Source organism: Hemiscyllium ocellatum, chromosome 15, assembly GCF_020745735.1.
Source record: "Hemiscyllium ocellatum isolate sHemOce1 chromosome 15, sHemOce1.pat.X.cur, whole genome shotgun sequence".
Lineage (NCBI taxonomy): Eukaryota > Metazoa > Chordata > Chondrichthyes > Orectolobiformes > Hemiscylliidae > Hemiscyllium > Hemiscyllium ocellatum.
In genome coordinates, this window is record NC_083415.1 from 69,500,572 (window position 1) to 69,516,865 (window position 16,294).

Here is a 16,294-nt window from a genome sequence, read left to right on the forward strand (position 1 = left end):
CCTTCACTAACCTATCTGCCAGCGACTCCACTTTTAAAGAACTACGAACCTGCAGTTCAAGGTATCTTTGTTCAGCCACACTTCCCAGGACTTTAACCATTAAGAGTAAAACTACTGCCCTGATTTGCCTTTCCAAAATGCAGCACCTCACATTTATCTAAATTAAAGTCCACTTGCCACTCCTCATTCCATCTGATAGAGGTCCTGTTGTACTCTGAGGTAACCTTCTTGGCTGGCCAACCACCACCAATTTTGGTGTAATCTGCAAACTTACTAACTGTACCTCCTATGTTCACATCTAAATAATTTAGATAAAAAATGCAGTGGACCAGAGTTCCTTGTGATACACCACTAGTCACAGGCCTCAAGTCTGAAAAGGAACCCTCCACCACACCCCTCTATCTCCTATCTGTGAGCCAGTCCTGCATCCAAATGGCTAGTTCTCCCTATATTCCAAGTGATCTAACCTTGCTAACCAGGCAACCATGCAGAACCTTGAACACCTTACTGAAATCCATATAAATCATGTCCACTGCTCTGCCTTTATCAATCCTCTTTGTTACTTCTTCAAAAAAACTCAATTAAGTTTAAGGCAATTTAAAAAAATACTTCATTCACAGAATAAAGCTGGTGCTGACTTGGCCAGCATTTATTACTCATCCCCAATTGCCCAGAGGTCAGTTAAGAGTCAACCACATTTCTGTGGGTCTGGAGTCACATGTAGGCCAGATGAGATAAGAATTGAAGTTTCTTTACCGAAAGGACATTGGTGAGCAATGAGTTTTTCTGAGCATCGACAATGGATTCCTGGTCAAGTGGTACGTGACTCTCTGTAATACATGAGCCCTAAAAAAAAGCAAAGTATTTTCTCCCACCAGTAGCCTATATCCCTATCACAGCTGTTACTTGTAACTAAGAGACTTTGCAATTTCTGTATCAATTCCTCTGTGCCTTCTGTGAAAAAAGCATCTGGTTCCAAGGAAACTGCCATCCTTGCCTGGTCTGGCCTATGTATGACTCTAGACCCACAACATGGTGAAAGACTCTCAGCTGCCTTCATGGCAAATGAGAATGGGTAATGAATGCTGGCCTAGCCAGGGTACCCAATCCTGTGAATGATTAGAAAAGCCAAGAGAAAGGAGTTCTATGAGAAAGTAGGGGTTTTAAAAGAGCTTTAAAAAGAAATGCTCACCTTCTTTCTCCACCAAGATTTCCCCGTGATTGATAATGCCCTCAACTGTTTCCAACTCAACTTCCACACTTGAGCAGTAACCCCTTCTCTTCCCTCCCACAGCAGCGATACAGTTCCCCAGTCTTCATTTTCCAACCCACCAGCATTGACATCCAAAGGATTATTAGCTGCCATTCCTACCACATCCAGACACATTCCCCTCTCCTCCCTTGAAAACAATAAATGCTGGACATCACTGTTAGAGAGCATCCAAAGAGAAAGCAAGCTAATGCTTCAAGACTAGATGACTCTTCAGAGCTGAAGTGGGGAGGGGACAGCATTTATGCTGTGGTTGTAGAAGGAAGAGGGAGGGAGGGAGAGCTGGCAGCTGAGGCTAGTGGCTGAAAGATGCCAGTGAATAAAAGATGTTGATAGTTCAGATTAAGCGACTGGAATGCAAGAATGGCAGAACAATAGTGTGTTCCTTGCCAGACTTGAAAGGACAGTAAGTAGGATGGGAGGACATGATAACAAGCTAAAAGAAATGGTGAGAATGGAGTATTGACAGGCCAAATAAAAAGTATCTGCAGGTGATCAAGAGTATCAGATGGTGAGAGTAAATTGTCAACAGCTGAAGAGCAGGTCAAGAGATACCTATAATCCCATTGAGGCAGGGAGATAACTACAAAAAATTAAAAACAAGGTGATCCTGGAGATCAGAGCTGAAAATGTGTTGCCGGAAAAGCGCAGGAGGTCAGGCAGCATCCAAGGAGCAGGAGAATCGATGCTTCGGGCATGATTCATTCCTGGGAAAGGGCTTGTGCCCAAAGCGTCGGTTCTCCTGCTCCTTGGATGCTGCCTGACCTGCTACGCTTTTCCGGCAACACATTTTCAGCTCTGACCTCCAGGATCTGCAGTCCTCACTTTCTCCTCGAAGATCCTGGAGATAAACCAAATGGCTGGAATAACATGATAGAATTGTAAGTTTGCTAAATGAGCTGATAAGATTTATTCTCAGACATGTCGTCACCATGCTAGGTAACATCAGTGAGCCTCCGGTGAAGCGCTGATGTTCTGTCCCCGCTTTCCTTTTGTGCACCTTGGTCTGTTAAGGTGGGTGATATCATTTCCGGTTCTTTTTCTGAGTGGTTGGTAAATGGGCCCCAAAGCGATCTGGTGTTAATGGAGTTCCAGTTTAAATGCCAGGTCTCTAAGAATTCCGTCTATCTTTATTTAGCCTGTCCCAGTCAAACTGGTGTTCCTCTTCATCTGCGTATGAATACTAATGATAGTTGGTCATGTCTTGTGGCGGCTAGTTGGTGCTAGTGTATCCAGGTGGCTAATTTCCTGCCCATCTGTCCAATGTAATGTTTGTTGCAGTCCTTGCAGGGTATTTTGGAGATGACGTTCGTTCTGCTGGTTGCAGGCACGAGGTCCTTTGGATTCATCAGGAATTCGTCAAGGGAGGTCATGCCAGAGTAATTTATTGAAATTCTTTGGAGGTGGTAACAAGCAAGTTAGACAAAGGAGAGACAGTGGACACGATCTATTTGTATTTCCAGAAGGCTTTTGACAAGCTGTTGCACAGGAGGAGGCTGCTAATTATCCCCATTATTAGCCCCATTTATCTCTCCACCCTGGAGGCTCCCTGATGAAGGGCTTTTGCCTGAACCGTCGATTTTCCTGCTCCTCTGAAGCTGCCTGACCTGCTGCGCTTTTCCAGCACTCTAATCTCAATTCTGCTAATTAAGAACCCATGGTGTTCAGGGCAAGGTACAAACATGGATAGAAGCTTAGGAGCAAATTAGTATAATTGCTGGAATCTGAACTGAAATCAAAAAATAATGGAGATCAGTGAATCAGGCAGCATTCATGGGCAGGAAAGCAAACTAACATTGAGTCCAGATGACTCTTCATCAGAGCTAAAGTGAAGTGTGCACAGGACAGCATCTATACAATAGTTGAAGAAAAAAGGATATTGATAGCTCAGATTAAGTGAGTGGAACGTGGGAAAGGCAGAACCGTGGTGCGTCGAGCTGTCAGACTGGAAAGAACAGAGCTCCCCATGCTGGGGCAGGAGGAGAGGAAAGGAGAGATGTTGACTGAGAATGTAAGCAGCAAAGCTAAAAGGGAGGGAGTGGGTTCACAATTTGAAGCTGTTGTACTCCATATTAAGACCCGAAGGTTGTAAACTTCCTAGTTTGAAAATGAGATGTTGCTCCTCTGGTTTGCGTTGAGATTCACTGGAGTATTACAGCAGACTAAGAGGACAGACAAATGGGCACGTGAGCAAGATGCTGACTGGCACAAGGCTGACAGTAGTGACCAATGGGTCTTTTTTAGGATGGCAGCCCAGTGACCAGCAGAGTTCTGCAGGGGTCAGTGTTGGGATTTCAACTATTCACACTATACATTAATGATCTGGACAAAGGAACTGGGGGCTTGTTAAGTTTGCAGATGATAAGATTGGTGGAAGGTGGGAAAGATAATGTTGAGGAAGAAAGTATTGGATAGACTGGGAGAGTTGGCAAAGAGGTGGCAGCTGGAATACAATGTGGATAAAGTGAGGTATTATACATTTTAACAGGAGCACAGACTATTTTCTAAATGGGGATAGGCTTCCAAAATTTAAAGCACAAAGACTTGGGAGTCCTAGTTCAGGTTCTCTTCAGGTTAATATGCAGTTTGAGTTGACAGTTAGGAAGGCAAATGCAATGTTTGCATTCACTTCAAGAGGACTAGAATACAAAGAGCAGAGATGCACTGCTGAGGCTGTATAAGACTCTGGACAGATTCCTTTATAGGAAGGATGTGGAAGCTTCGGAAAGGGTTCAGAGGAGATTTACCACTCTGGCTGAAGAAATTCCTCCCCATCTCTGTCGAGGGTTGTTTCTTCACTGAGGCTGTGCCCCCTGGTCCTAGTCTGTCCTCATGGAAACATCATCTCCACATCCACTATTCAGGCCTATCAGTATCCTGTAAGCTTTAATTAGATTCTCCGTAATCCATCAAGTACAGTTGCCTGGTACAAGGGGGAAGGTTTTATGAGGAAAGGTTGAGGGATTTGAGGCTGTTTTCGTTTGAGAGAAGGTCAAGAGGTGACTTAATTGAGACAAAGATGATAATCAGATGGTTAGATAAGGTGGACAGTGATAGCCTTTTTACTCAGATGGCGATGGCTAGCACGAAGGGACACAGCTTTAAATTGAGGGGTGATAGATATAGGACATATGTCAGAGGTAGCTTCTTTACTCAGTAGTAGGGGCATGGAATGCCCTGCCTGCAACAGTAGTAGACTCGCCAACTTTGGGGCACTCAAATGGTCATTGGATAAGCATGTGAAAGAAAACGGAATAATATAAGTTAGATGGGGCTTCAGATTGTTGCGCTAACCTGTGGAACCATCGAGGGTCAAAGGGCCTGTACTTTGCTGTATTGTTCTACATTCTATGCATTTGGAACATTGACAGCAATTTTGGTTTCCATATCTAAGGAAGGATGTGCTGGTGTTGGGTGGGGTCCAGAGGTGGCTGACAAGAATGATCCCTAGAATGAAGGGTTTGTCATTTGTGGAGCCAGTAAGGACTCTGGGATTGTACTTGATGGATTACGGGGAATCTAACTGAAGTTTACAGGATACTGATAGGCCGGAATAGTGGATGTGGAGAGGATGTTTCCACGAGGAGAGACTAGGACCAGAGGGCATAGCTCAGAGTGAAGAAACAATCCTTGACAACAGAGATGGGAGGAATTTCTTCAACCAGAGTGTAGCAAGTCTGTGGAACTTTGCCATAGAACGTTGTTGAGGCCAAGTCATTGAGAGCATTGAAGGCAGAGACTGATGGTTCTTGATAAGTAAGACGATCAAGAGTTGGTGGGAGGCGGCCGAAAACCAGGGAGGGAGGCGGCCGAAAACCAGGGAGGGAGGCGGCCGAAAACCAGGGAGGGAGGCGGCCGAAAACCAGGGAGGGAGGCGGCCGAAAACCAGGGAGGGAGGCGGCCGAAAACCAGGGAGGGAGGCGGCCGAAAACCAGGGAGGGAGGCGGCCGAAAACCAGGGAGGGAGGCGGCCGAAAACCAGGGAGGGAGGCGGCCGAAAACCAGGGAGGGAGGCGGCCGAAAACCAGGGAGGGAGGCGGCCGAAAACCAGGGAGGGAGGCGGCCGAAAACCAGGGAGGGAGGCGGCCGAAAACCAGGGAGGGAGGCGGCCGAAAACCAGGGAGGGAGGCGGCCGAAAACCAGGGAGGGAGGCGGCCGAAAACCAGGGAGGGAGGCGGCCGAAAACCAGGGAGGGAGGCGGCCGAAAACCAGGGAGGGAGGCGGCCGAAAACCAGGGAGGGAGGCGGCCGAAAACCAGGGAGGGAGGCGGCCGAAAACCAGGGAGGGAGGCGGCCGAAAACCAGGGAGGGAGGCGGCCGAAAACCAGGGAGGGAGGCGGCCGAAAACCAGGGAGGGAGGCGGCCGAAAACCAGGGAGGGAGGCGGCCGAAAACCAGGGAGGGAGGCGGCCGAAAACCAGGGAGGGAGGCGGCCGAAAACCAGGGAGGGAGGCGGCCGAAAACCAGGGAGGGAGGCGGCCGAAAACCAGGGAGGGAGGCGGCCGAAAACCAGGGAGGGAGGCGGCCGAAAACCAGGGAGGGAGGCGGCCGAAAACCAGGGAGGGAGGCGGCCGAAAACCAGGGAGGGAGGCGGCCGAAAACCAGGGAGGGAGGCGGCCGAAAACCAGGGAGGGAGGCGGCCGAAAACCAGGGAGGGAGGCGGCCGAAAACCAGGGAGGGAGGCGGCCGAAAACCAGGGAGGGAGGCGGCCGAAAACCAGGGAGGGAGGCGGCCGAAAACCAGGGAGGGAGGCGGCCGAAAACCAGGGAGGGAGGCGGCCGAAAACCAGGGAGGGAGGCGGCCGAAAACCAGGGAGGGAGGCGGCCGAAAACCAGGGAGGGAGGCGGCCGAAAACCAGGGAGGGAGGCGGCCGAAAACCAGGGAGGGAGGCGGCCGAAAACCAGGGAGGGAGGCGGCCGAAAACCAGGGAGGGAGAAGCATATCAGCTGCGATTGATGGCCTGAATGTCCTAATTCTACTCCTGTATCTTATTATTTTATCCAGGGCAAAGCAATCCATTTGATTAACACCACATCCACAAACATCCATGCTCTCCACTATTGATACTCAATAGCAGCAGTGTGTGCTATCTAAAAGTTCTGCCAAAGATCCTTAGACAGCACATCCCAAAACCCACGACAACTTACATTTAGAAGACAAGAACAATGGGATACATGGGAATTCTACCATATGCAAATTCCCTTCCAAGCCACTCACTATCCTGACCTGAAAGTCATTGGGTAAAAATCCTGGAACTCCCTGAGTGTGTTGAAAGTGTAAAGCACAGAGGGGTTCAGGCTGCAGCTCACCACTTTCTTCTCAAGGAAAATCAGGGATAGTTAATTAATGCTGGTCAGCCAGCAACACTAGTTCAAGAAGAATAAATTTTAAATACATTCCCTATGTTCCTAGTTTCCTGCCAATCGTCAAGTACTACCTTATATTGCTACTTTTTCAAAAATGTATCACTTTACACTATCAGGGTCACATTCTGTTTGTCACTCATCTGCCTAAAGCTTCTATATTTTCACGTAACCCAACGCCTTCTTTCTCACTGTCAATCACCAATTTGTTTTGAAGGATCACTGGATCTGAAATGTTAATTCTGATTTCTCTCCACAGATGTAGTCAGACATGCTAGAGATTTTCCAGCAATTTCTGTTTCACGTTTCAGCCAATCTTCATGTTAACCACAAACTTATCATCGCTCCCACACTTTGGTATACATGTATCACAACACTGACCCTGGTGATACGTCACTGGACACCAACTGTCACACAAACAGTACTTGTGTGCTACCACTGAGCTAATTTTGGACCCAACTTGCCAAGTTACGCTGGATCCTCTGTGCTATTATCTTCTTTAGCAGTCTCCCTCCCCCTCAAAGCTACGCTGACCATCTGGGATCAAACCTTGTCTCTCCAAGTGAAGCTTACTTCTCTCCTTCGGTAGTTTCCCTACTACTGATGTAAAATTCACCAGTTTGTAATTCCCTGGTTTATCTCTACGACCCTTCTTGAAAAGTAGGACCACATTAGCCACACCCCCTGTGGCCAAAGGGGAATTAAGAACTTGGATCAAAGCTCCTGTAATTTCCTCCCTGACCTCCCACATTTCTTTTATTTATCTTGTGATCTCCAGGTTAAGATCGTCACAATCTAGTTTCTGCTGAGGGCAGGGGTTCAATAGGAACTGAATTACTGCTGCATAAATCTACTTCAGAATTAAGGTTTCACCTACCTGAGGTTTAATGTTCACTTTCTTTGCTGAATTTTTATTCAGCCATTTCACATCCAACTCAATATCAAAATGACCAATATTACAAACAATTGTATCATCTTTCATTTCTTCAAAGTGCCTGAATGGGTAAGGGGCAGAAAAAGAGGGGAGGTGGGAATGGGGAGGTAGAAAAAAAACATTTATCAGGATCAAGGCAATTTAAAAGTTAGGAAGCTTGTTGATGACAATTCTTCACTCTTCAAGCAGAAGTTAAGAGGATGCCCAAATTCTGCCAAATTGCTTAGTAACAACTTTTTGTCAGATCTACACGAATAATAATTTCTTCTGACCGTTCTCCTGATCTCTCTGCCGATAGTGGGACTCAATGTTTGGGAATTCTACTGGTCGTTTATATTGAAATGTACCGACTCTCCATCATAAAGTCAGAACAGTTGGTAGACATATGCAGATAAGTCTGAGGCAAGTCATGATGTAATAGACCTCTATAGACATTTGCTAGTACCTTTACAGGACAGAACAGTCTTACTGTCATGTGCAGTATAATAATATGGAGAGTAAGGACACACTGCCAGTATGATGGAGGCAAGAGGCTGAGTGAATGTAACTTAAATGCAGGAATCCAGCACAAAGAGAGAAAGATGTACTTGTTTGTTGCAAGAAGTAAAGTGCGTCAAGTGGGGAGTTTGGTAAAGGGCAGAGAGGAAGTAACTTTGCTCTTTTACTCTTTTTCATTGAATACATTGAAGAAACTTCTTAGGTATTTCTTTATACTTCTGTAAATTTGAAGAGCATGATATTTTTAAAGTATGGCTAAATTTGGATTTCACTGGAAAACTATCAGGAATAAGGGAAAGTCAAGGTCAATATAATAAAGTGATATATAAGTAACCTAAAAGCAGAACAAATTTAATGTAAGGAAAGTAAATTTAAGACATTGTAACAAAGCCCAGTCGTGTGTATTATGTAGTCTGTAATATGTGAGAAGACCACATGTGCAGGAAATGCATTCGGCAATCTCAGTATCAAGTGGTGTATACTAGCCACAAGTGTCACTGCAGAAATTTGTCAAAGACCTTTAGACAGCACTTTCCAAATTTACGAACTTCCATCTGGAAAGACAGAGACAGCAAATACATGGAGTGGAGACCAGGGTACATATGAATTTTCCATAATAATTCACCAACCCAAGGAAAGATCCAAGCTGCAGTACAGACATGGGAACCAGGGCACCTTTGATCACCTTCAATCTTCTAACAGGTGTTAGCCAGTATTGTCAACTTTGTAGTTCAATTAGGTCACTTGGGTACCTGGAACATGCATTTTTTTCCCTCCAAAGGTGTATACCTCCCTTGAAGAAACACTTAAGCACTATGTTCAAGTTCTGTAAGTGCTCTTTATTAGTCTTCCCTGTTATTAGCATGCCACCCAGAACCGTTCCGAGGAAGGGTCACCAGACCAAAACGTTCATCCTGATTTCTCTTCACATATGCTACCAGACCTGCTGAGCTTTTCCAACAATTTCCATTTTTGTTTGATATGCCAAGGAATCTTGGGATACAAGTCCATAGCTTCAAAGTGGCAACGTAAGTGAACAAGGTAGTAAAGTAGACATGGCATAAATGCCTTCATCGGTTGAGGCACTGAAATAAAAATTGGCAAGTCATGTTGCAGCTGCATAAAACTTTAGATAGGCCACAGTTCCGGTCATTACACCATAGAAAGGACGCAGAAGTTTTGGGGAGGTGCGAAAGAGGTTTACCAAGATGTGCCTAGATTGGTGTGCATTAGCTATATGGGGAGGTTGGACAAATTGGATTGTTTTCAGTAGAATTTTAAAGGCTGTGGAATGACTTAATGGAAGTGTATAACATTAGGAGGGCTGGATAGTGTGGATAGAACACCACAGGAACAGACCCTCCAGCCTGCCATGTGGGACCTTGTCAAAGATCTTGCTAAAGTCCACACAGACAATATTTATTGCCCTGACCTCAATTATCTTTATCACTTCCACAAAAAAACTCAATCAAGTTTATGAGATGTGATCTTCTCTGCACCAAATCATGCTGCCTACTACTAATAAGTCAAAACATTTCCAAATGTGAGTAAACCCTATCCCTAAGAATCTTAGAACATAGAACACAGAACAATACAGCACAGAACAGGCCCTTCGGCCCACGATATTGTGCCGAACATCTATCCTAGATTAAGCACCCATCCATGTACCTATCCAATTACCGCTTAAAGGTCGCCAATGATTCTGACTCTACCACTCCCACGGGCAGCACATTCCATGCCCCCACCACTCTCTGGGTAAAGAACCCACCCCTGACATCTCCCCTATACCTTCCACCCTTCACCTTCAATTTATGTCCCCTTGTAATACTCTGTTGTACCCGGGGAAAAAGTTTCTGACTGTCTACTCTATCTATTCCTCTGATCATCTTATAAACCTCTAACAAGTCACCCCTCATCCTTCGCCGTTCCAACGAGAAAAGGCCGAGAACTCTCAACCTATCCTCGTACGACCTATTCTCCATCTTCTCCAGTAATTTCCCCTATCACTGACATAAGGCACAAAGGAACAACATTGGCTATTCTTCAGTCCTCTGGGACCTCTCCTGTGTATAGAGGCTATAATGATTTTGTACAATGCTCCAGCAATTTCCTGACCTGCCTCCCTCAGCATTGAGGTAGATCCCAATCGGCCTTGCGGACTGGTCTATCTTAATGCTTTTCTTAAAAAAAGCAATACCGCTGTTTTTTTTTATATATCGGCATGCTCTATAACAGCAGCATATCCCTCCTGAGCCTCAACACCCACCATGTCCTTCTCCTTTCTGAATACTAATGCAAAGTATTCGTAAAGTACCTCACCCAATTCCTCCAGTCCCACACCTAAATTCTATTTTTTGTCCTTGACTGGATCTACTCTTTCTCTAGCTCACCCTCGTCCCTTATATAAAACGCTTTGAGATTTTCCTCAATTCTCATTGAAAGACGTTTCACGACCCCTTTTAGCCCTAGTTCCTTGTTTAAGCTCCTTTCTAATGTATTGGTTGTCTTTGAGTGCTCTGCCAGTCTTCCTTTGGAGTCAGATAGCCGGAATCTCTCTCTCTGCAACGCGAAAATGTCAAATACTAGTGGACATAGATTTAAGGTGATGGGGAGAGTTTGAAGGTGGTGAGAGGGAAAGGCTTTTTTTTAAAAAACACTGTTTAGAACACACTACCAGTGGAGGTGGTAGAAGCAAATGTATTAGCAAAGTTTAAAGAGGCATTTAGTGAGTCATATGAACAGACAGGGAATTGAGGCACAGCGACGATGGGCCAAAGGGCCTGTTCCTGTGCCATTTTTTTTATATTCTAAGGTTTGGAAATTGTCAAGAAATATATGGAAACATGGGTAAAATAAACATTCAGCCCCTTGATGAGGAGGAGTTAGAAATTAAGAACAAAAAGTGTGATTTCAAGTAGAAAAAACAATTGAGAATCAACAGGAATACAGAAGGATGTATAAATGACCTTTAACACATTAAATGACATTTTGTAAATGACCTGGAGGAGGGGCTAGAAGGTTGGATGAGCAAGTTTGCGGATGATACGAAAGTCGGTGGAGTTGTTGACAGTGAGGATGGATGTGGCAGGTTACAGCGGGATATAGATAAGCTGCAGAACTGGGTAGAAAGGTGGCAAATGGAGTTCAATGTCGCTAAGTGTGAAGTGATTCACTTTGGTAAGAGTAACAAGAAGAGAGAGTACTGGGCTAATGGTCGGATACTTGGTAGTGTGGATGAGCAGAGGGATCTTGGTGTCCATGTACACAGATCTCAAAGTTGCCACCCAGGTAAATAGTGCTGTGAAGGAGGCATATGGCGTACTGGCTTTCATTGGTAGAGGAATTGAGTTCCGGAGTCCTGAGGTCATGTTGCAGTTGTATAAGACTCTGGTGCGGCCGCATCTGGAGTATTGTGTGCAGTTTTGGTCGCCATACTATAGGAAGGATGTGGAGACACTGAAACGGGTGCAGAGGAGGTTTACCAGGATGTTGCCTGGTATAGTAGGAAGATCATATGAGGAAAGGCTGAGGCACTTGGGGCTGTTCTAATTGGAGAAAAGAAGGTTTAGGGGTGACTTGATAAAGGTGTACAAGATGATTGGGGGTTTAGATAGGGTTGACCATGAGAACCTTTTTCCACATATGGAGTCAGCTATTATGAGGGGGCATAGCTTTAAATTAAGGGGTGGTAAGTATAGGACAGATGTTAGGGGTAGATTCTTGACTCAGCGAGTCACGAGTTCATGGAATGCCCTGCCAATAACAGTGGTGGACTCTCCCTCTTTATCGGCATTTAAACGGGCATTGTATAGGCATATGGAGGATAGTGGGCTAGTGTATGTTAGGTGGGCTTGGATCGGCGCAACATCGAGGGCCGAAGGGCCTGTGCTGCGCTGTATTTTTCTATGTTTTTCTATATTTTCTAGAAGGTTCAGACGGAAGGTGGAGAAGCATATCAGAAGAAAAGGGAATTATGAGAAAAGACTGAAAGCCAACATGAAAGAAAATCACCAAATCTTCTATAGGCATGCAAATAGTGAGTGCAGCCAAAGGAATAGGGCTGATTGGAGATCAAAAATCAGAATTTACACAGAGGCAACAGGCATGATGAGATTTTAAATAAACACCTTGCATCAGTCTTTTCAAAAAAAGCAGACGCTGCCACATGGTGACCAAGGAGGAAACACTGTCGCTACAAGTGTTCAAAATTGATAAGGAAGAACTGTTAGATAGACTATTGGTACTTAAAGTTGACAAGTCACCTGACTAGATGGCAATGCCCTAGTGGCATTATCATGAGACTATTAATCCAGAGACCCTGGTAATGTACTGGGGACATGGATTCAAATCCCACCCTGGGAGATGGTGGAATTCAAATTGAACCTCGAATTCAAAATAAAAATCTCATGATGACCATGAATCCATAGCCGATTGGTTGAAAAACAAAATCTGGTTCCCGAATGTTATTTAGGGAAGGAAACTGCAGGTCCAGCTCACATGTAACTCCAGACCCAGCAATGTGGATAATTCTTAATTGTGCGCTGGGCAATTAGGCTTAGGTAGTAAATGCTGACCTAGCCAGAAACACCCACATGCTATGCTGTGCTGTATGACTCTATGATTACTAACCCCGAGCTGTTTGACATACCAGGTAAAGTTGATATAATGGTTAAGAAACTATATTGGATACTTAGCTTTGTAAAGATGGGTTTGTTGACATTGGAAGTCCGTTAAACTTTACAAATCTTTAGCTATACCACAACTGAGCTTTGTGGACATCCTCGGTACATCTTAAGTTAGATAGCAAGGCATTAAAAGCTAGAGGAGGCTTACCAGAATGATTCTGAGGATAGTACGTGGTTTGTTATGTGGAAACGTGGGGAAGCTTGGATTGTCATCCTTACAACAGGGAGGTTAAACAGCAATCAAATAAAGGCATACAGAACAATGGAAGTATCTTGATAAAGCAAGTAGGGAGAAACATTTCTTAGCGAGTTTTGAGAAGACTTGTAGCTCAGGTTGAGGTCCTGGATGTAGGTTTGCTCGCTGACATGGAAGGTTCATTTTCAGACGTTTCATCACCATTCTAAGTAACATTTTCAGTGGGCCACTGGACAAAGTGTCCAGAGACTCACTGAAGATGTTACCTAGTATGGTGACGAAACGACATCTTCAGTGAGCCTCTGGACACTTTGTCCAGTGGCCCACTGAAAATGTTACTTAGAATGGTAATGAAACGTCTGAAAATGAACCTTCTATCGCAGTGAGCAAATCTACATCCAGAAACATTTCCTCTGCCAAAAGAGTCAGTAAACTAGCTGGCAAAAATAATTATTTTCTTGCCATTTGAATCATTGCCTGACATGAAGCAAGATTTAATTTAAATGTTACAAAAGTAATTGTATACTTGAATAGCTTGGATATAGAACCAACACTGATGCGGCAGGCTGAGCAGTTACCCGTGATCCAATGATTTACCGAGGAGAAACCAATATTGTACCGATTGCCAAAAATCATGAGTCCAGAAACAACCATTTCTTACCTTCCCACAATGATATCTTTGCAACCAGTTGTTGTCACAAAAATATTTCCCTCTTTACATGCATCATCCATGGTGGTGACCTCAAAACCTAAAAAATAAAACATACACGGGAGTCAGAATTGATGAGACAAAGAAATAGAAGGGTTTTATCTTAGTAAAGCTCAACTGAGCGAGCCCAAGTATTGATTATTGTTACTCAATGAAATGCTCAAAATTGGAGGGTTAGTTTGGGAAGGGGAGAGGGGAAGGCATTCTCTATTCTTGGATAAAAATCTACTTCAAACAAGGAAAACATTGATCTCTCAGTTATAGGTAAAATATTTGTTATTGTTTGAAACACCTTCAAAACTTTGCATATCACTTCTAACTCTTGCTGAGTATCTTAAAATTGTGATCCCTACTTACTGACATACCAACTAATGGAAACAGAATATTTCTCTTTACTCTGTCAAAATTGTTCATAATCTTGAACACCTCAATAAGGTCATGTCAAACTTTTCTCCTTCTAGCATAAGCAGCTTAAGTTTTCTAATCTTTTATCTAAAATTCCTCATTCCTGGTATCATTTTACTAAATCTCCTTTGCACTCTCCTCAAGGTTTAACATCATTCCTTAAATAAGATACCCAGAACTGAACACAATATTCAAAATGTGGTCTAAACAATGATTTGTAGAGGTGTACCATCACTTCCTTAGTTTTATTTTCTGCCTTAATTTATAAACTCAAGGATCTTTCTTAACAACTGTTTCAACTTACCTGACCACCTTTATAGAATTATGCGTGTGAACCTTGAGGTTCCTCTGCTCCTGTATTGTCTCTCCATGTTTCTTTTACTAAAATGCTTTACCTCATACTTCTCTGCATTGAAATTCATCTGCCAGGTGCAAGCCCACTTGGCCAACTTGTCAATGTCCCCTCTGAAGTCACTCAGCATCCTCCTCAAAGTTCACTATTCTTCCTGGCTGAGTATTATCTGCAAATAAGAGGCAGCCTGGTGGAATGACTGCTAGACTATTAATCCAGAAACTCAGCTAATGTTCCGGCCACCTGAGTTCAAATCTTGCCACGGCAGATGCTAGGATTTGAATTCAATTTTTAAAACAAAACAACCATTGCCAAGCATTGATGATGATAGAGCAGTGGATGTGGTGTATATGGATTTTAGAAAGGCATTATTAGACTCATTCAGAAAGTAAGGAGGCATGGGATATAGGGAAACTTGGCTGCCTAGATACAGAATTGACTGCCCCATAGAAGACAGAGGGTAGTAGCGCATGAAAAGTATTCAGCCGAGAGCTTGATGACCAGTGGTGTTCCGCAAGGATCTGTTCTGGGATCTTTGCTTTGTGATTTTTATAAATGACTTGGATGAGGAAGTGGAAGGGTGGGTTAGTAAGTTTGCCAATGACACAAAGGTTGGAGGAGTTGTGAATAGTGTGGAGGGCTGCTGTAGGTTGCAATGCGACATTGACAGGATGCAAAGCTAGGCTGAGAAGAGGCAGATGGAGTTCAACCTGGAAAAGCGTGAAGTGATTCATTTCAGAAGGTCAAATTTGAATGCAGATTATAGGGTTAAAGGCAGGATTCTCGGTAGTGTCACCCAAATTAATAGGGTTGTTAAGAACAAAGAACAGAAAAGTTACAGCCCATTCAGCCCTCCAAGTCTGCGCCGATCCAAATCCACTGTCCAGACACATCTTAAATTAATCTCCTGTCCTTGCCTCTACTACCACTGTTGGCAGCGCGTTCCAGACACCTACCACCCTCTGTGTAAAGTACTTGCCATGTGTATCCCCTTTAAATTTTTCTCCTCTCAGCTTGAACGCATGACCTCTAGTTACTGAAGCCCTTACCCTAGGAAAAGGCTCATCTCTATCCACTCTGTTTATACTCATGATTTTGTACATCTCAATCAGGTCCCCCTTCAATCTCCTTTTTCCTAATGAAAACAATCCTCTCTTCATAGCTAGCACCTTCCTTACCAACATCCTTGTAAACCTTCTCTACACCCTCTCCAAAGCATCCACATCCTTTTGGTAATGTGGCAACCAGAACTGTACACAGTATTTTAATTGTGACCGAACCAAAGTCTTGTACAACTTTAACATGACCTGCCAGCTCTGGTACTCAATCCCCCATTCAATAAAAGCAAGCATACCATATGCCTTCTTGACCACTCTATCCACCTGTGCATCCACCTCCAGGGGGAATGGACCCAAACTCCCAGGTCTCTCTGCTCATCAATTTTTCCCCAAGGCTCTTCCGTTTACAGTATAGTTCTCTCTAGAATTAGACGTTTCAAAATGCATCACCTCACATTTGCCTGGATTGATCTCCACTTGCCACTTCTCCACCTAACACTCCAGTCTATCTACATTCTGAGTCATAAGGATGCTTGATGCTACTCCACCAATCTTCCAGTCATCTGCAAACTTACTGATCAGACCATCAATGCCATCGTCCAGATCTGATTTGGAATGCTGGTGTTGGACTGGGGTGTACAAAGTTAAAAATCACAACACCAGGTTATAGTCCAACAGGTTTAATTGGAAGCACACTAGCTTTTGGAGCGATGCTCCTTCATCAGATGATTGTGGAGGGCTCGATCATAACAGAATTTATAGCAAAAATTTGCAGTGTGATGTAACTGAAATTATACATTGAAAAATTGTCTGTTAATTTTCCAGAT

At 44.1% G+C, this 16,294-nt stretch overlaps 1 protein-coding gene across 1 annotated transcript in view; it reads right to left on the reverse strand.

Annotated features, from left to right (window-relative positions):
• ahcy (adenosylhomocysteinase) overlaps positions 1–16,294 on the reverse strand; it is a 110,604-nt gene that overhangs the window by 17,968 nt on the left and 76,342 nt on the right. The window contains exons 7-8 of the mRNA XM_060836607.1: positions 13,605–13,692; positions 7,508–7,625 (exon numbers count right to left, since the gene is read on the reverse strand). Of these exons, the coding sequence (XP_060692590.1) occupies positions 7,508–7,625; positions 13,605–13,692 (206 nt within the window). The remainder of the gene's footprint in view (positions 1–7,507; positions 7,626–13,604; positions 13,693–16,294) is intronic.